The sequence below is a fragment of the Semicossyphus pulcher genome, unplaced genomic scaffold (genome assembly GCF_022749685.1).
Source record: "Semicossyphus pulcher isolate SPU_LCO1_2020_fin unplaced genomic scaffold, fSemPul1.0.p SCAF_3, whole genome shotgun sequence".
In the NCBI taxonomy this organism is placed as follows: domain Eukaryota; kingdom Metazoa; phylum Chordata; class Actinopteri; order Labriformes; family Labridae; genus Semicossyphus; species Semicossyphus pulcher.
This window is the reverse complement of record NW_027211704.1, coordinates 12,853,196-12,873,766: the sequence shown is the minus strand read 5'-3', so window position 1 is coordinate 12,873,766 and position 20,571 is coordinate 12,853,196. Positions and strand designations below refer to the sequence as shown.

The 20,571-nt window shown below is 39.2% G+C and overlaps 4 protein-coding genes across 4 annotated transcripts; 1 reads left to right on the top strand and 3 right to left on the bottom strand.

Annotated features, from left to right (window-relative positions):
- Window positions 1-247: 247 nt before the first annotated feature.
- On the bottom strand, window positions 248-4,876 carry zmynd10 (zinc finger, MYND-type containing 10). The gene is made up of 12 exons (XM_069678912.1): window positions 4,788-4,876; window positions 3,653-3,761; window positions 3,430-3,546; window positions 3,291-3,344; window positions 3,051-3,203; window positions 2,858-2,946; window positions 2,576-2,670; window positions 2,323-2,495; window positions 1,821-1,946; window positions 1,617-1,738; window positions 1,383-1,508; window positions 248-459 (listed from the first exon to the last, which is right to left on the bottom strand). The coding sequence occupies exons 1-12, from the start codon at window positions 4,874-4,876 to the stop codon at window positions 360-362; spliced, it is 1,353 nt and encodes a 450-aa protein (XP_069535013.1). The 3' UTR covers window positions 248-359.
- A 550-nt stretch (window positions 4,877-5,426) lies between these two features.
- nprl2 (NPR2 like, GATOR1 complex subunit) lies at window positions 5,427-9,936 on the bottom strand. Its single transcript, XM_069678672.1, has 11 exons — window positions 9,599-9,936; window positions 9,077-9,168; window positions 8,776-8,944; window positions 8,554-8,662; window positions 7,819-7,955; window positions 7,447-7,544; window positions 7,126-7,162; window positions 6,448-6,541; window positions 6,035-6,152; window positions 5,788-5,930; window positions 5,427-5,706 (listed from the first exon to the last, which is right to left on the bottom strand). The coding sequence occupies exons 1-11, from the start codon at window positions 9,677-9,679 to the stop codon at window positions 5,639-5,641; spliced, it is 1,146 nt and encodes a 381-aa protein (XP_069534773.1). The 5' UTR covers window positions 9,680-9,936; the 3' UTR covers window positions 5,427-5,638.
- Window positions 9,937-10,467: 531 nt separating this feature from the next.
- hemk1 (HemK methyltransferase family member 1) lies at window positions 10,468-18,212 on the top strand. Its single transcript, XM_069677860.1, has 11 exons — window positions 10,468-10,727; window positions 12,140-12,313; window positions 12,427-12,518; window positions 12,592-12,685; window positions 12,773-12,910; window positions 14,671-14,735; window positions 14,818-14,867; window positions 14,948-15,053; window positions 16,542-16,637; window positions 16,927-17,037; window positions 17,230-18,212. Exons 1-11 carry the CDS (start codon window positions 10,665-10,667, stop codon window positions 17,291-17,293), a joined length of 1,053 nt encoding a protein of 350 aa, XP_069533961.1. The 5' UTR covers window positions 10,468-10,664; the 3' UTR covers window positions 17,294-18,212.
- On the bottom strand, window positions 17,962-20,571 carry cisha (cytokine inducible SH2-containing protein a). The gene is made up of 3 exons (XM_069678933.1): window positions 19,925-20,571; window positions 19,105-19,268; window positions 17,962-18,902 (listed from the first exon to the last, which is right to left on the bottom strand). The coding sequence occupies exons 1-3, from the start codon at window positions 19,942-19,944 to the stop codon at window positions 18,406-18,408; spliced, it is 681 nt and encodes a 226-aa protein (XP_069535034.1). The 5' UTR covers window positions 19,945-20,571; the 3' UTR covers window positions 17,962-18,405.

The window sequence follows — 20,571 nt, the reverse complement described above, 5'->3', positions numbered from 1 at the left end:
TTTTTTACTGATGAGGGTAAATAAGTGACTCTTTGAGTGCAGAGAGTTTCTCACTGTTGAGGGTCATTTGAAATACATACTTTCGTTGTCACAGCACTGAGCAAGAAGACAAGGAAGTTTTTAGTTGTTGCTACTGCATAATGTAAAAAATCTTGATGAATGGGAAACACCTCTCCAAGCTTGATTTATTAGAACAGTGTGCCAAAAGTTTATCACATGAATAAACATTACAGTCAGGAACAACAACATTCTGAAACAGGAAATAAAGTTTTGAGTGTTGAACTATCGTCCATGTGCGGATCTGTTCTCCTGTTTTAATCCACAGCTTGTTCCCACACAAGCTTCAGCCGTCTCTCTCTTTATCTGTTGATGTGCAGGTCCCTCTGGATCTTCTCTGTGGCCTCCATCATGAGCTGGCAGGCTTTCTTGTGTTTAGGCCAGTGTTTCACCTGACATTCTCTGAAAAGACACAATATGATGAAGAGATAAAGTAAAAAACCTAACACATTCAGTATATGATATAACAAAAATATGTATTTAAGATATTCAGTATTACTGAAAGTAGTCCATCCAACCAATCAACCAACCAACAATCCATCCTTACATTCTTTTATTCGTTCACCCATAAATCCATCCATTTATGAATCCATTCCTCTGTCCGTCCGTCAGTGCCTTTGTCCGTCTACCGTCCTTCCATTTAACCATCCATCCAACTATCTATCCATTTAACCATTCACAATCAATCCATCCATCCATCCATCCATCCATCCATCAATCCAACCATCCATCCATCAATCCAACCAACCATCCATCTATCCAACCATACTTCCATTCATCTGTACAACCATTCATCCATCCATCTTTCTGCCGATTGATCTGTCTATCTATCATCCATCCATCCATCAAACTGTCGGCCCATTCATCCATCCAACTTTCCATCCATCCACCATCCATCTACCATCCATCCATTCATCCATCTACCGTCCATCCCTCTGTTCGTCCATCCATCCATCCAAACAACCGTCCGTCCATCCATTCATCTGTCTGTCCATCCATCCATACAACCCATACACCCACCCACCCAAATACACCCATACACCCACCCAAATACACTCATACACCCACCCATACACCCATACACCCACCCAAATACACCTATTCACCCACCCAAATACACCCATACACCCACCCATACACCCACCCAAATACACCCATACACCCACCCATCCATCCATCCATCCATCCATCCATTATCTGGATGCTTGCCCAGGTGACCCATGAGTCCTTTTTTCTCGCCACTCCAGCTTTTAGGGGATCCTCAGGTTAGTTTCAGAAGCTGCATTACCCGCTGGACTTATATCTATACCTGTGTTAAGTCTTACCTCTGACAGTACCACTCTCCCTGACATCGCGAGCATCTCTTTGTTGCCTCTTTCCCACAGGATCCACACTTTGGCTTCTCAGGTAGTAATGTCTCCATAACATCCAAATTGTAGGTCTGGGCCAACCTGGTAAAAAAAATAAATTAATCTCAATATTACGAAAGGATTTTTTGTTTGATTTTGAGTTGATTTCTCTATACCTTCAGTAGTCAGACCTGTTTCTTTCAGTGTTACCTTTGAGCCTGTAGCTGCAGGTCACTTTCAGATGGGTTGAAAGTTTCTTTGACTTGATGTTTTGCTATTGCCTTCCACTTCCCAGAATTCTCTCTGACAATGTGGTTCCACATCTCTGGGATCTATACACAAAGCAGAGCTGGAGGTAAACATACATGAACATACAGTAGTTCAGTAAAAACATGGGTGTGTGTGAGTGTGTACCTGTTCCAAGACGAGCCCTTTCTTAGGCGGGGCAGGGTCTGTTACAGCAATATGAGCCAGGTAACGCTGCAGTTCTGCCAGGTTTGGCAGCTGATCGATCAACACTTCTGTCATGAAACCTCGTAGCTGTGGCAAAACAACCATAAGCACACAAGAAATAATTCAGCAGCAACAATTACAAGGTCAGGATTATTTACAATGAGTTAAGCAGACTGTAGTGTAGAAAAAGTGACAACAGGAGGATGCACAAGGCTCTCTGTTTATATAATTAATGCAACAGGAAGAGGATGAGAAAGCGTATAATAGCAGGAAACATCTTAGTCAAAACAACCCTTGGAAACTGAATCTGTGTTTTAAGATCTCGGAGGACAATGATCTGGCACTCGCACACTTCCTACTCCTCAGTTTACAGATAACGGACAGCAGCCACTCTGAGGGAGTGGAGTGGTTGCTGTGACTGACTGAAGCAAAGAGTTGGTTGATTTTTTTGATCAAAGCACACCTTAAGAAGCTGGTTCTTGTTGAAGCTGTTGAAGTCGTACTTCCGTTGGCAGTCCTCCTTCAGAAGCAGATTGTAAAGTGAAATCCAGACTTGGCCATCAAGTTTTGTCATCTTCAAATGGTCCTCAACAGGAATATTCTGCCATTTTCCATTGATGTACTTTTCCACCACACCTTAAGGCAAAGTCACATGTTTTATGTTTTCTGCATGCGAAAATTTAAGGACATATTTGATAACAAAGATGTGGATATACCTTTTCTGCAGCGGCTCCAAGGGCAGCAGTCAATCAGCTGAACCAGTACACAAGGCACATTGTGGGTGCAGAGCATCCGGTTGATAACACTGATGCTGTGAAGAAGAACAAAAGTACTCTCCTCATGTAGGTGATAGAGGTGAAGCCGATCACAAATTCATTAATGGTAAATTGTTATTTGGCAGTATGAGTCAGCTGCACTATCAGTATCCGAAAAGAACTCTAATAGTTTAGCTTGAGAATAAATCCCTTAAATATGAGACCATTTCTCAGATTACATACCTGTCGCTGTGATCAGTGATGTAGCGCAGCACAGAGACAGCCTTCAGGGAGATTTCAAACTCCAGTGCAGCATTCTGTGACTGTAACTCCTTCAGAAAGGATGTAACCAAAGATTCAAGTTAAAGAAAAGACTCCACTGCAATAGTCTGAACAATGAAACCATAACAGCAGCTTAAATCTGAGTCTCTTTTACCTCTATAGAGGAGACAACTGTGTTCCCTGACATGTTCTGTTGGTCATGAGTCGTTTCGCCCTCCCTGGTCGCTTTGCCGGCCAGCAGGGTGAGTTTGCGGTGGCAGTAATCCACCAAGTCGAGAACAGAGTCATCTGCTGCTTCACAGGAATCCTACACAAAACAGATTTTTTTTCCTAACACATAAAATATCCTGCAGATTAATACGATTAATCGGTATGTATTTATGTTTACACTGACCTTATGAAACATTATCGTTTCAAGCAGGTTTATGATGGTGGCTTCATGGTGGATCTTGAAAGGAGACATTAAAAATACACTAAATCAGTAATGAGCACAGCAAACTGAACCTCATTTTTACATCTTGTTTTGCACTCACCACCATGTACAGATGAAATGTGTTCTTGGGATTAAAGTCCTCCAGCTGACATAAGATGGGGAACACTTTATGCTTCCACACTTCAACAAGGATCATTTCATGGACCAGGACAGGTATCTAGAGAGGGGAGGGAAACAAAAGTTCTATCATGTCTAACTCTATGTAACAGAAACAACACGACTACTCGTCATTTTATCAGAATATATAGAGAGGCAGCAGTCACCTTTCCGTGTGACACCAGGAGCTCCTTGACAAACTTGTCGTGCATGGCAGAAGCACTCAGTATTGCCTGCATGTTAAGTTTCTCGATGTACTCGTGTTGTCTGAACCACCTGGCAACACACAGAGACAGAATATCAGGAATCATTGCATACTTATTACAGGTCTCATTGATATTCCTAGAGTCCAAACCTATGTGAAGAAGCTAATTCCGTTTCTATGCACCACAAAACAAACTCCTTAAAAACAACTGATGTCTGCTCTCTTTTAGATTGAGTCTCAGAACTAGTGACTTTAACTATATTGAAGGTGGGACTATTAATTCATGATCTGCATATATCTTACAGTGTAAATTTAGTTGCCTTGTTATTTAAAGGTGCTACGCTTACATTGCCTTTAGAATAAAAATCTGGAAATCACCCTTCCACCTATATACATTTTCAATGTTGGCTGTGGCTGTTTTACTGAGCAGCAGTAGCTTAATTTTGAGACCTACAAACAGGTCTTTTACACAAGTCTGACTTCCGACTTGAGTCCTGGAGTCTTTAAAATGTATTTGGAATTAAACAATCATAAAATGTTACTAATATATATATTAAGGAATTTGATAAAGGCTGGTAATTGTCTGTGTTGTATGTCGGGTTGAAATAGAGACAAAATAGAATTTAATGTGTAATGTTTTCTTGTTTGTTCTTACTTGACATGGACTGGATATGAGACAGCCACATACAATTGTAAAGAAGGATATTGCCATGAATTAAAACTATTAGGTAGGAGAATTTATACATACACTTTACTGTCCATTGAAAATGGGGGAGAAAAAGGTGCAATATGGTTGGTTGGGGCCCCCAGGCAATGCCCCAAAGTGGAACCGTACTGCAGTTCCATACTTTTGGCTAAAACACAATCTAACACACCTCTGTTGTGTGTAAAGTTGCAAGTTCCTTCCCTGTTGTCTTCATTTCTAAATTTATGAAGACATGGGGCTTACTATAGGTACAGGTGAGTCTTTCTTAAATGATGAAAGACCACCTGTTAGAGTAATTGACTTATTGACGTTTCCTTTGTGCAAATATGTAGGTACGTACATTTCTTTAATGTTTTGCTAACGTAAGCTTAAGCTAGCTGGTTTATCTTACCTCGCAGAGCCCACTTCTTTGATAGAGAAAGTTTCCAGACTTTGAACAAACCCTTCCGCTTCCACAGGAAGAATTACAGACGCGTCCATTCTGTTGCACGAATTTACTCCACAAAATACTAAAGTAAATATAAAATAACTTTAACTATGTACTTCAGTCAAGTGTTCCTCAAGTTAACTAGTGTAAGCGATACCTTTCGTGTCGAGTGGTTGTCATGGTTACTGTAAACCCAGCGCACACAGAGCGCAATACCTCCCTCCCGCCAGAGAGAGGCGCTGCTTCTCTAAGTTAAAACATGGTCTAAATGCAACAGAGGAACAAAAGACACTCAACCAAAATAAATGTAGTGGCGTAAAAGTACATTTTCCTTGAAATAAAGACTAATGAAATGAACAAGTGCAAGAGCCTTAATTCTATACAGTACAGTACTGAACGGAGGATCTTTGAGATGAATGTTAAGAGTGTCCCTTCTTAAAATTAGACAAATTATTTCCGACAAAATCTTATATAGCCCAATAAAATCTTCTGTATCTTCTTTTGATGATACAAAATTGCATCAAATGCCAATTTAGATACTTTTTTAGCTTGTTTTAAACACTGTGATACAAGACAAAGGGCCACGCTGTCATATAATCACCTTTTATTAATCACAGTCTGCTTTGTACAATATTAGTAAACATCATATTCCTCACTAGACCTGAAGAGAAGTGTGAAGAAAGAAAAATCTAACTTAAAAATTAGAAAATACTGCTTCTGTTTCCAGTGTTTCTCCTCTCACTGAAGGCATCTTTGGTTGAGGCATCTCTGTTATTTTTCAGTCTCATGGCTGTTGCTCTTTTTTTCAGTTCGTGTCACTTCCAGCACACCACGATGTTTGGATCATTTTCCAAACGTTCGTCCAGCTCCTGGTAACTCATTCCTGTAAAATTAGGATATTGTAAACCAGCTTTTTTTATATAAAGTTACACTGAACTAACAGAGAAGTAGCTTCAAAACCTACCTGTTTTGCAGCAGATCTCATCATAACTGTGACAGCCTGTATACAGTCGAGGAGGCCTGCTCCGATCATCACGAATCACCTTCACTGGGTATTTCTGCAGCCGTCGAATCAGAGACTTCATCAGTCCAAATTGGATCAGCCTCCTGAAAGGCAGCACATGAGACACATAATAACAAGTGTCACTCTGATTTGACTTTTTTAGAGCTTTAAAGGCTTTTCAGGATTTGATGACGTGATTGATGCTCACCTCTCATCAACCCTTTGAAGCTGCTGTGAGTATCGTGAACAAAGGTCTCGGACTGTGGTTCCTGGACTCAGGCCGCAGTACAGCTGGAAAACATCCCTCAGACTAGCACGCTTCTGACCTGACAGACAACAAAACAATAACTCAGGTGTTAGACAACTCTCTATGTACAGCCACATAAATTGACATACTACACTTAAAACAAGGACAAGTTAGACAAAGGTAACACAAACACTTAAAACACTAAAAACTAAAACTATCATATACAGACCTGTGAATAATATCTTAATTAATAATATACAAATAAATACATATATATGTACTGTATATATAATAAAAGAAATAATACAACAGCAGTTGTAGACAGGAGACAATAGAGGTAAGTGATTGTAGTATTTACCAAGACCATTAACTACCTTGCTTAGTGACGTAGCTGAGGCACTCCTCCTGAATGGACTTGTCATCTATGAGGTTCTGGACTTTGGGGGTGGTGCAATATACGTTTGAATACTGGAAAGAGGAAAACAGACCCTCTAATAGTTAAGACAGGGAATCAAAGCCACTGTTAAGATAAAGTCAAGGTATTACTGGTCAAGTACATTTACTTTACATTTTTAGAATGAAGGCGTTATATTTTAGAGAGTAAAAGTAAAATTTTCTTAAATATTTGGAGTAAAAAAGTCATGACATTGAAGTCATGATCATTTTATATACTCTTAATAAACAGGTGAGAGCAGGTTAGCGGCATAGAGACAAAAGAGAAAAGGCACAGGACAATCAACATATTTACCAGACCCTAGGCTGCTGTTACAAAGGTGGCAATATTACTTGAATAAAACATATATATTTGATGAATTATGTTTTATTTTGAGAGTAAAATAGCAATTGAAAATGAGTAAAAAGTCGTTATATTTGCAAGTTGTAAAACTGTAGCTGTAGCAGCCAGCTTCAACAGTTGTAGAATTTAGACTTTATTACAAAATATTATGACTTTATGACAAAATAAAAGTGGCCCTAAAATTACATTGAGAAAGTTTTAGAGTTTTATAACTGGATATAGTCCAGTGTGCTGTGCTGTGAGTTAGACTTTATACCTGGTATATGGACACCAAGGTCACAACACCATAGTACCTGTGAAGGAAAAAGAAGATTTTGAGAATCTCTCTTTGGCTTCTGGAAATAAAAGTCTTATCACACTGGCGAGCAACATGTCAAGAAACATCTTAGAATTTAAAGATAGCAAATGTGATACAATTGCTGTTGAAAAAAGGACAGTGTTTTATCCTGACATGTTGGTTTGGATGAACCTGTGATGATGCTGGTGTGGAGGTGTACACAGAAAACAATGCATGAGGGTATTTCGACGTTTCAGCCCTCGCTGGTGTTTGTTTCCCTTTATTCACTGAAATACTCACAGCAGATTCTGCACCGCGATGCGAACAAGATTCAGCTCCACATCAGCTTCAGCAGAGATTTTCTGGATGTGTCGAAATCCATCAATATAGGGCAGGATCTGCAGTAAACATAATAAAGTACAACATTATGGGCTTGTTCTAAGCTCCTTGGACTCTTACTTACAGCAATAACTTGTTATCGAACCAATAAAGATCACCTGAACCTTCACTGATAACTCCTTTTACATTCATAAAATAATGGATGTGACACAAGAGCTTATATCAGTTCATGCAAAGCTGATAGAAAACAGGCCTTTAATCTTTCTCTTATTGCTTCTTAGAAATGTGGCACCTGGTTTATCACAATGCACCTTGATTTCAGACAAGGCCTACCTGTTGGGTGGTGAGATCCCACTGAGATTTGATAAAATGTTCTTTGCACTGAGTGAAGACAGGCACGTCATACTCCTGGACGATTGGGGGGTCCTTTCGCAGCTGGATCAGCTTTAAGTGGATTGTATTGGACTCGTCTGAATACAGGAAGAGATATTATTTTTAGCTTTTTCATCTTTCCTTCTGATCAGTTTTAGATACCATGGTATTGAACCTGTACAGAAACATCACAATGTATGAATAGACTGAGGCATATTGTATTTTAATTTTCCATTATATTACAGCTATAATAACAGCTAGATTTAAAAGTATTACTAAAATTAATAACTGAACTGTAACAAACACTTAAAATGCTTCATCAGCATTTGCTGAGTGTGTGTTTTTTGTGTGTTTCCTGTCTTTGCAGCCCACACTTTTTACAACAGTCTGCAATGCAATGGAACTGCTTTGTCTTGGGGAATTAAACCAAAGAATCCCTGACTTTATTTCCAAAACTATAATTTAGAGCGAGTCCGATCTGCAACCTTTCGTACAGCTTCGACAACAACTTCAAGTTGTCGAAAACATGAAGAGCAACCAAACATTCTGCAAGCACAATTTTCCTCTTCTAAATCAAGGCTCCAGAACACACACAAACACACCAATAACTTGCATTTAACCTGCACTTTCAGCATGTTTTAGGTTATTTTTTTATAAAGAAAGCAGGAATATACATTGTAAAATACAAAATAATACCTATTGGCAGGGTGCAGGCTCCCGTGGCATTAAGCTCCTCCAACAAGGTCGACATAATGGGTAAAAGTTTCTGCTTGCTCTCCTCGTTGGATATGAAGCCACTCTCCAGCTGCAACACAACCAGACACATTCAAGATAATAATAAGACTTATTACCCCAAACTATACAAAGATCAAAGAAATTGTGTAACAAGTGCAGATGCGAAGCTGCATTATTCTCTACCTCCAGAGTGGTTAGGTACCCAGACAGCTTCTTCACAAGCGGCTCCAGGGCACACGTGTTGGTCTGGGCATCACAAACCAGGCCGAGGTTAAACAGGAGGGCGTTTCGGCTGTATTTTTTATGTTCGATGCAAACAGGGCAACCGATCAACTTTTTCCCCATGGCAGTACTAAAAGAAATAAAGCCAGAAGAAACTTGATATAAGAAAAAAGAAACATACCATTAACTTGATAACATTAACACACATTTTAAAAAAGGATTACAAAAAAAAGAGACTGAAGAGGAATGTTAGATTGCATACACTGTTATTAATTTGTTTTGCAGCTCGGGCTTGGTGATGATATAAACTTGAACTGTGTCAAAGAGCTCTCGTGAAATGTACTCCTCTGGGACCTGTCAGAGGAGAAAAAAAGAGAGGACACTGAATGAAAAAAAAAAAGGCATCCAACGAAATACAATAAGAAGATTATGTACTACCAAACTTAATACCACAAGAATATGTAGAGGGATCAGAGGTTTTCATTTTAATTATATAACTCCTACATGGAATTCACACGAACACAATACAAAAATGCAGAGTCTGACGCAGGCTAATATGTGCCACTGCATGTTTTTTGAGCACTCTAACACACTCTAAAGGTGTATTTATTCATGCACTTGACTTTTCGGATACCAAATTATATGATTACCCTAACTTTACCATCATAATGAAGATAATTATGACATAGTGGTAGTTTATATAATTTATATTGCCACTCTCCTTTTGAAAAATGCTGAACTATGATGTCTAAGCCCATATAAAATATAATATTTGCACACTTACCTGATATGTTATCTTTGGACCCAGGGTGGGGTGAAACTCACTGAAAAATAAACACTCTATACGATTGGTCATACCCATCATGTCAATCCACCAAATGGTGTGAAAAGAAACTTTGACCAAACAGTTTCAGTTTGAGATTACAGGCTCCTGTTTGCCTCCACTGTTATTTAGCAGCTGAAGCTAGCTGCCAGCTTCCTGTTTTACCGTTGAAAGAGAGGCTTGTGTCCAATGCTTCAATTAATGTAACAGGTCTAACGTCTGGACAGTGTACCAATAATGTGCTATCACCGCACTTGGAAGAAATACTGCCAAACTTGGAGTAAACTGACCAACAACTCTTCAATACTCGACACATTCAGCCACACCAGACAGTGGAACAACAATAAAGATGGCTTCAGGAGCTCCTCGGAATTTACTGTTGCAAATGACGGAACTCGTAAACACTACGTAGACAGTGGAGCATGTTTCTTTTTTTTAGCAAACACAAAAAAATATTATTAGTAATTAGTTAGTATTATTTTACAGTTTTAAGTTTATAAATATGTATGTATCTTTAATATTGTGTAGGACATTTCCGATATTTTAAGGTTCATACATAGCCAGAAGTGGAATATATCAAAATTGCTATACGCTATCCACATCATTTACATTCTTAAAGCAATTCTAACGTAAATAAAAATATAAAAAAACTCATGACTATTGGTGCTAATCACAACTTTACTGTGTTTTTCGAGAGCTCATGGCCAACTATTATATATATTCGATACTACTTTAAGGCAACACCCTTCACCAGGTTCAGTGCTGCGTAGTATGCACCGCACATGGAGACGTTTCGCGTTATGTCGATGGTAGGGCAGGTTTGCTGCGCCATGTGCAGGAAATACTGTCAACAATGTCAACCAGCGTGTCGTCCGACCACAGAAAATGTTGTTTAATGTCAACATAAAACGATACAAATGAAGTAGAACGTGTACATTTAGGACAACGTAATACTTCCAGGATGCATCGAGTACAGACTGTTTGTTAGGAACAGTGATGTAGTAGGGGATGTCTTTTGAGGTAAATCATGTGGAGAAGATCACTGAGTGCTGGCTACAGATGCTTTGGATGCAGGAGTTTTGGAGCAAAGGTAACTAAAATATAATGAGCCTATTTTAGAGGAAGGCTCGGCTTACATACAAGGAAAGAGTACGACATTAAGGATACGGAAGAATGTTAAATGATTAAGACTTAGCTTTGAGTGCTATTGGTTCCTTCGCTGAACTTACAAACCCATGCACATTTAAACATAGTGATCCTACTTCATGTGTATTGTTGAGCCATTTTGTTGTTAGTGTACAATTACATTTATGTCGATGTGTCTTTAGACAAAAAGGATCAAATTTGGGCAAATAATCAAACTAATAGACTATACTCAACAGTAGCAAGGACCCTTGACTTCATTACCAAGATAGTTTTTAAAGTTTATTAATATAGAATGAGGGCAAGTAATGCTAAAATTGATCTTAATTTGAATATTTGATTGATTAAAATGGCTTGGAAGTTTGGTACATTGTTTAAGTTCAGTGTACTTGAAACAACTGAAGGAGGGGCTCATGTTTTGGAAGCACTGCAGCCATTTCTTCCTCCATTGTACCACTGAGAAAGTCAGCCTTACCACGCATCTAGAAATACACATATAGAGCTGCAACTAACACTAACATTTAAGAAGCCCTGAGCATCAAATATTTGGAGGGTTCAATTCAACATTTTTATTCATTAATTTTTCTTCCAGTGAAAATCAATGTTCATATAAAACATGGGGGACAGAGGATTAGAAATACTCTCTCTCTACTAGGTTGCATTATATTGTAGGTGTGTAAAAATCACAAGATTCATCAGGATATGAAGTTATATCAGTTCTTAGGATGATCCATTGGCAGTTTTCACATTGTTGGCCACAATATTATTTTGATAGATTTTTATTCTATTCATTGGCCTGTGAGTGATATGAATCAATATTGAAGGCCCATTTCATACAGTCAGATACATTTGCATCATGTAAAAAACAATAATTTGACAATTTTACTACTGAACTCTTTACGACATTTGAATTAAAAAACAATCTATTCATTCTAATATAAATTTAAAAAATATGTGTCGGCCTATATATAATTGTTGATGTATCTTAAATATGATATCGGTCTATAGTTTTACTTTCTACTGATAACATTGAATCTTTGATCATTGAATCTATATATGGATCCTTACCTATGCTGTTTTACGCCCAATAAGATTGTGATCTAAAATCTCATAACTCAGTATACAGATAACTTGTTACATACAGAGGAAGTGATGAAAGACGTTGATCTGTGGGTGAGACATTTATCTTGAGTTTATATCAGTCAGTGGTGTCTGAGGTTTGATCTAAAATGTATGTTTCAGATTTGACACCTCAGCGTCTGTGTGATGACGGTGGGGAAGTGCATACTGGGGAAACCACAGCTGGAATACACAATAATTTTTAGAATTAGAAATTCAGTTTTTTTTAAATGCTTATAGGGACTTTGGGGCTCCCATGCAGTTCGTAGATGCAGTGCTCCAGCCTTTCCTTTAGGCAGGATCACTGCACTTCAGGCAGCCGATTTATGGAAGAGACACTTTGAGGAGACTGGTGTGATGGAGCCTGACCACTCCAGCAATTACATCATTGCGTATCTGCTCGGGGCTAAAACTGTGAGTTGAAATTTGCTGCGCTCATCTTGCATCGCCTGACGTAATGTCTGAATGTCTGTCTTCACATTAAACAGCTTCCCTTTCCTCTTCCCACATGCCCTATTTTTATCCAGATCGAAAGTCTCGAGCAGGGGAAGTTAACAGAGTTTCTCAGCCAAGAAAAAACAGAGCAGATGTGGAAGCTCTGCACCAGACGTCTGTCCAGGTAAAAGTTTCCTCATATCAATATGCACTCTGGTGTTACTGAGAACATTCATACATGTGTGTGTTTGTGGTAGAATGCCTGTGCAGTATGTGATCGAGGAGTGGGACTTCAGAGATCTGACGCTGAAGATGAGACCTCCTGTGTTCATACCGAGACCTGAAACTGAGGTTAACGAAAATCATGAAATTTACAGTCAAATCCCAAAGATCATTCACACATAACCAGAGCGGTGCTTTCTCTGTGTGTTGGTGCAGGAGTTGGTAGAACTCGTGCTCACTGACCTGGAAATGAAGCTCAGGACTGAAGTGGGTGCAGGCGCCCAGCTTACATGCTTGGAGGTGGGATGTGGCTCTGGTGCCATTTCTCTCAGTCTGCTGAAGAGTCTGCCTCAGGTGAGGTTTGTGCTAATAATAGGCAATAGATTTAATTTCCACTTCCAAGCACTTTGATTCTGGCAGGAATATCTCAACACGTAATGGATGGATTACAATGGAATTTGGCAGACATTCATAATCCCATGAGGGTAAAGCCTGTTGACTTTGGTCTCCTGAACTTTTCTCTAAGGCCCAAAGCGCCCACATTTTTACTTATTCAGCAAAATATCTCCAAATCAAAGAGATGAATTGGCACCAAATTTTATACAGGCATTCATGGTTTCCCAGATTACGTAAAAAAAACATCTAGCTACACCATACGGTTGACATTTGTTGTTTTAAGGGAAATATGTCGAGGTCAAATGTTAGCATGCTCACACCTCATACAGTGCTGACATTATAGGAGTACTCCACCAATGTAGCATGGCACTCCCATAACATTTTTGAGAAGCTGTCTCTTTTTATTCCATGCATTGTTCTACTTTGTTAAAGCCTGGAGCTTGTGACCTATAATGAAACACTGCAACAACTGCATATTTTACAACTAGCTAAGGGTGGGAAGCTCAAATGTGATGCTGCTTTGTTGTTAAACTTGGGGAAATGGACAAATTCTTATAATTTCACTGCTTTTAGATTTCTAACAACTGAGAAAAACAATAAACAGTAATAATACAGGATGATATCAGGCCATATTTGAAGTTTAAACAACATATCTGATTAACCAGTAGCTACCGCCAAACAACAGCTAGCATAGCACACAGCCACTTCTTAGCTAACATTAATGTATGCTATGACGTGGATGAATGCTAACACTACCATTTGATAGTATCATATGAAACAATAGCAAAAGTCTAGCGTTAAATTATTTGCTAACTGAAATGTTAGCTAGGATGTGGTTGAATGCTAACATTACTGATTGATAGTGTTGTTTGATACAATAGGAAAGTTGCAGTGTTATAATTCTAGATAATAGTAATGTTAGCTAGGAAATGGCTGAATGCTAACAATACTGTCTGACAGTGTTATTTGATACAATAGAAAAAGCAACTTTAAATTCCTAGCTAACAGTAATGTAACAGTTATCACTGTTTCTGTGAAGGTTCTCAGTCATACAGGTCATGGTAACTCAGCTTAATCCAAAAGGCAACTGGACTTGGTTAAAGTCCATCGATCAATTGATGGTGATTTCATTTTTATAAAAGTTGACAGTTTCTCTGCTTCTTGCAACCTGGAACACAGCACTACGACATTATAACAGCAGTTGAGTTTGCGTTTGATATGGTAATCACGTAAAATATCAAACATTGACTGGCTGCAGTTTGAAAAATGTGAACTGTTTGTCACCTCCCTACCATTGTTAATTGAATACTTTGGAGTTTTAGGCTGTTGGTCGGAATAAATGAGTAATTTTCAGGCATCAGTGAAATGATTTATTGCTTATCAGAAAAAAAAATCGGTTAAATTATAATTACAGAAAAAGTTAGAGCTGTACAATTGCTACACATGACCAAGTAAAAGTGCTTTGTAGTAGAGTACATTATTATCTTCATATCACAAAGCACAGTAAGTACCTTTCTGTAGGTACATATCTGTCATTGCATAAGCTAGGTATGCCTGTTTATTTTGCTCTCTTCACCGTTAACACGTCATAAAGTTGTAAAAATGTCTTAACCTACTTGTGCAGACAAATCCTGAAACACAGATAACTGGTTCAGTGCCAGAGAACAGTAAACAGCAGTCTAATAGCTGTTGTGCTGTGTTTGTTTTTCTTTCACAAGCTTAAAGCCGTTGCCGTGGATCAAAGCCAAGATGCAGTGGATCTAACGAGAGAGAATGCATTAAGGTGATTGAAGCAGTCGAAATGTTGTGATCAATTAATTTATTTGTTAGAGTCTTAAAGTCTGATGAAGTGTTTTTCTGTGCAGGTTGGGGCTTCAGGACAGATTACAGGTTTTTCATATAGATGTAATGAAAGGTAATTGAAAGCAGTTATTAAATGACACCACTGAACACACTTCTGATAAAAATGAGTTTTAATGTCTGTTTTTTTTCCAGATGCTGAAGCTTTGTTGAGCCTCTGTAACCCTGTCTCAACTTTGGTCAGTAACCCTCCTTACCTGTTCTCAGAAGATATGATGTCATTGCAACCTGAAATATACAGGTGACTAAAACCCATTCAACCTCTATCTGTTTTTGTGTTATTTAACCTCCCCCTCCCCACAATAATAAACACTTAATAAATTGTCATAAAACATTACAACTATCATGCAGTTTAAAAATGTAATTACTGGGTTTGTTGTCTTGTAGCCCTTTTCACAAAGTAACTATAACAGGTGTATAAACCAGAGACAGACAGAAGAAGATGACCTCTGTGAATGACTTGGCTCTGTCTCTGTCTTGTTACTATTACTTAACTGTTTTTGCATGCAGAAAGTAGAGCACAACCACTTTAGCAAATGTGATAAATTTTTTATCACTGACGTCACTTGAAATGCGTCATTCTGCTGAGTCTTTGCATAAACATTTAATGAGTGATGGGTAAACACAGTAAGGTTACATAATAGACTGATATAATATTACAGGCAAGGCATTTAGTAAGTGCTTGTACACACTCACTCACATGTGGATTCAAAATGTATGAAGACAGTTCGTCAGCTCATCCACGGAGATGCTTTAGGTCTTATATTATAAAAATACATTATACTGGTATACATTACAAAAAGTCTCTTTATATGCCTACGCAGATACTGCCCTCTCAATAGCATTCAATAGCACTGAAAAGCTGAAGTTGAGAAAATGGTGTAAAGTTTTCAGGCTGACTGAGTGAACTGTGTGGCAGATACAAGATACTGTATTTTTATTATACATCAACAACTCATAATGAAAACATGATATTATTTGCAAAACTAAAATATGATTTTAAAGTATTTTAGCCACCTAAAGTCATGGGTTATTTGAGTTGTTTTAGCAGGCTAGCAGGCTAACTGTTTTAATAGTCGATGCTCTGATTGAGCTACTACCTTATTTATGTTAAATTACGTTTATTTAAAAACTAAAATACATTTGTTTCTATTACAGGAAACAGATACAGGGAAATGTAAGTTAAGCTTTGGCCAAGGCAAGCTGTGGTGTACCTAGAAAGCAAGCTTAAGCTAGCTTAATTTAGCTTTGTTGCTCCAGCTGTGGGTAGTTAGTTGTTGGCCTTTTAGGAAGGCATGGCAGGTTAGGTCACAAGTTTATATACAAAGTTTTCTTTGTTAGTTATACTTTTCTTTGGCATTAGTAAATGTTACATCATGAGAAGAAATTCCAATAAGCCATAATCTAGTTTTAATTACAATTATGTAATGCGTATTTTGGATTTGTAAGGGTGTAGAAGTGTGTTATAATGTGCTGTAAACCATCTCATTAATTCTCATGTGAAGGTTTCTAAAGGCTTATCAGATGGTAAAAAAAATAAAGTAAATCCAATAATTTCAATAATTTTGAAAATTGTACGAACTAAATTCAATGTTTGTTCAAACACATACCCTTGAAAATGCATAAAATTTGCATCAGTGCACGATGTGTCCAGAGAAGTGTATTTTTTTTGGAAGTATGTGAAATCAAATGTATGTAATAAAGTGAAACATGAACACTGTGTGTCCAGGTTTGAAGACCACGCTGCTTTGGACGGCGGTAAAGATGGCCTCAAAGTGATAAAACAGATTTTGACTCTGGCGCCACAGATTCTATCAAATAAAGGGTAAGAAACCCACCGCTCAACACAACCACACACACACATACACACACACACACACGGACACCCACCTGGGTTTAATTCCTAACGGCGCGGCGGCTTGTCATAGGAACAGCATGTTCTGAAAAACACTTGTATCGTGTTGCCTATTTAATGAGTTAAGCTTTAAAAGACTTCTAGTGAATACACTTCTAGACATGAGCCACCGCTCTCATCTCAGGATTACCTCTGATAATCCTGTGCTGCAGATAATTACATTTTATCTATTTTGTGTTCTTTTTCTGTTGAAAAACAGGCGTGTTTACTTGGAGGTAGATCCCAGACACCCCCCGCTTATTCAGCAGTGGGTGGAGGCGAATGTGGAGGAGACGCATTATGTGGAGACACGGCACGACATCAGCGGCAGGTCTGTCTAGAGAACCTCTCAGCCGACAATCATAGACTTCATATTTGTTGTTCTTTTAGGCACATCGCTGTTTGTTTAATTTAAAGAAAAAGCTTCCCCAATAACTTGATTACAAAATTAGGCTTGATTTCTGGTCATCTCACTTTGCATTTCCAAATTTAGACTTAATTAAATTATTTTTTTTGTTCTTAGGCCACGATTTTGCATCCTCCAGAAAGAGAAGTCAAACAAGGACCACAAGCTGGATCTGGATTGAGAAACTAAGATCCTATTACGCTGGCTTTGGCCCAGGTTGCCACAGCCTCCGCTCCCCTGCCCCCACTGTGCCGCCAAGCACGCAATCGCACTGATTCTATCACTCAAAAGTCCCATATTTCAGAGGCTCAAATGATTTACACATCACTATTGCACTTTTAATCCGCTAACATTTGTGATCACATCCTGCGGCACGATAGAAAAATGTGTGCGAGGTGGCTCAAAAAGCAGGCTCAAAGCTGAAGGTAATTACCGAGGCTTTTCTTAGAACCCTCCCTCCCAGAATCTCACCCTCCTCCCAGGAAGCACTCAGTAGTTCTCTGAATCGGCTGATGAACGGTCCTCCCCTTCACTTGTCCACTCGCTGACTCAGATGCAGGCTGTGTATGTATTGTTGAGCAGAAAAACACACACACACAATGTGGCCTTCACTTCCTAACACAATCAGGGTCTCTCTCGCACACTTAAGAGCTCAAAGGCCGTAAAGTCTTTGTGTTTCAAAGGTGATTGAGGGCGAAAATATTTCGTAACAAAGTGTCACAAGAGCAGTAATCATGTGGTGGTTACTAATGATGATTGTGACAGTTTTTCCCTAAACCCTGTGAGTAATACTTCCATTTTTAGTAGCACAAAATAAGGATATATGGCACACAGCATGTGATACTCAAGTTTTTTAATAGAAAAATGTACACATGTAAAAGGTAGAAAAAATGTCTTACTGAGAAAAATAAAATGGCCTTAAAGATGTCTGAAGGGAATCAGTGTACTTCTTAATACCAGCATGTACATCCCAAACTGATGTGGGTAAAATGGATATGGACAATTTCCACATTCCTCATAAAGCGTGTAGATTACAGTACTGAGGTTTGCTTAAATGTCATCTTTTTTGGGTCAACTTGCCACCCAGGCCTTGACAAATAAAGTCTGAAACCAGGCACGTCAGTATGAGCTGAATTTGTACATATTTCATCAGCAAAAAAAACACGACCCTGTGTCCAGTATTTCCATGACTGGCCTCCAAATGCCGGAGCAGCTGTATCACTCACAGGCACAAAGGACCTGTTGGACTGTTTTTCCTTTAAGTCAGTCAGAGTAAAGGACTCAAGGGACCCGTCATACCTTGAAGGGATAGTCCTGTATGTAGCGCAGCAGAGGTCTCGGGAGTGGTAGCTGTTCATGGCAGTCCGAGTGTCTGTTAATGACGAGGCGGGTGAGGTGCTGTAACGACGGGAGGCCTTGGGGCTTGTACACGGCCCGCTTCAGTTTTAACACCACCGATGTTTCCTGAATTGTCTGCTGAGAGGCTTTTGAAGGAGCCTGCTCCTCTACCTTCGATTCCTCTGCTTTCCCCTGTGGTCCCATGTAGTGCTGCACCAGGCTGGGCACGTTGGGGAATGACGACAGGTTGGGACGAGCAGGGGAGCTTGAGTCGAGGAGAAACTGTGCGCCGCTGTACTGGATCCTTATACTGGTGGGGCCTCGTGCAGTCCTGACAGAGAGGGTGAGCATGTACAGAGGGTGGCTGCTGTCCCGTACCAAAAAAGCCCCTTCGGATGCCTCCTGAAGGGCAGCGTGGGCCTGAGACGCAGTAACCGCTCCCCAGTACCATCCTACACACACAGATTCCTAAATATTAGTCACTGAACACTTACTGCTGCATTTTCCACTTCCATGTATGTTGCTTCATTTTAACAGTAAGTAATACAACTGAATCTCTTTGAGCAGAAATGGGCAAAACAAAGCCTGGGACAGTTTGTGATTTATTTTAAAGGATCTTAATTAGTAGGTTTAGTTGCACTTTTTGGTCTATACCTGAATTTTCCAGATAGCAGAAGTTGCTGGCGATTGCCCGCAGGTCCTTAGTGGGGTCCCAGAGTGGAGGGCTGCTTTGAAGGCATGGGGTGGAAGGTACCGTTCCTGCCCGCATGCCCCGCGGGGCTTCAGTGGACGGAGCAGTGGCCAGAGGAGCTCTAGGCCTGGAGATAAGATGGAAAATGTGGCTTAGATGACATACAAGAAAAACACAAAACAATCACTGTTGGCTTGACTCGTCCATATTAATACAGGAAGTCAAATCATACATTATTTGTAGTTCAGTATAGCTCTTTTCTGAATAATGAAAATAATAAGACGGGAATTCAGTGTCCAGTTTCAATTTAACAACACAAAATCTGAAAAATGTATCTTATTAGTGATTTAATTATCACATATGTATTTCAAGTTGACTCAGTGGCGTATACTGTTCTACCTGTTTTTTTGTTGTTTGTTGTTGATGGCAGTCTTGGCCAGGACACTTTTGAAAATACTGTCCTGGCCACTTTTAACATCTGTCAGGCTTTCCTGATTACATCAAGGTTAAATTAAAAAGTAGTGTATAATTCCACCTATTAGAGGTCTCTCATGAAGACCTTTTTTTTGGTTTTTAAAACTTGTGCAACAGGCCTTTGCATGTGGAATAGGTAGACTTGACTCCGAAACATTTCTCACCTTTAGAATACATAAGTAATTACTTAAAACAAAAACTTTAAAGAGAACTTTACCCTATTTAAACTGTACTTTACAGATAGAGCAGTGTTTATTAACAAAGACAAAGAAGGAGAAAACACAGAAACAAAGAAAAGTCATGACTCACCCTGGTACACACAGGATCATGCTATTTCTTCAATCCTATGGTCTAAAATCCGGTCAGTGTTTCTTCGTCTGGTTCAGAAAATAAGACAGAGCTGCGTGTAAAGGAAAAACATCCAGTACAAAATAAGCTTTAACTTAGATCCGATATGAGTGAAGCCCGTCTGTTATTAGCGATATAGAGACGAGGAAGCGCTCCGCGTATCCAAACAGGGTCCTGTACTTTATAGCTATAAGAACACTGTGTGTACTATGAAAACGGAATTAATTCAAAACGTTTAAAAACCTATGCAACAGCCGCGGGTTGGAGTGTGTTGTAGCCAGAGTGAGATCCAAATGTGTGAAGGACAGAGTGTAAAGGCTTGGCTTTTAAAATTTACCGTTTCCTAGAAGTCTATTCTGAGAACTCTTCACAGCACCGGCGGCTCTGACGTCACATCGAACGCACCAACTCCCATTCCGCACCAACCGTCGCCGGTTAATTCGCTTCGTGACAGCTAACGGCTCCGGCATTAGCAGCATATTGTTTTTTATTGGCTTATACATGGAGTTTAAAACGATTTATTGTGACAGTTAACTCTCATGACATTCGTGCGTGGTTTCGTCATATTTATCGGCTGCTGTTCTCCCTTCGTTTCACCCATGGGCTCG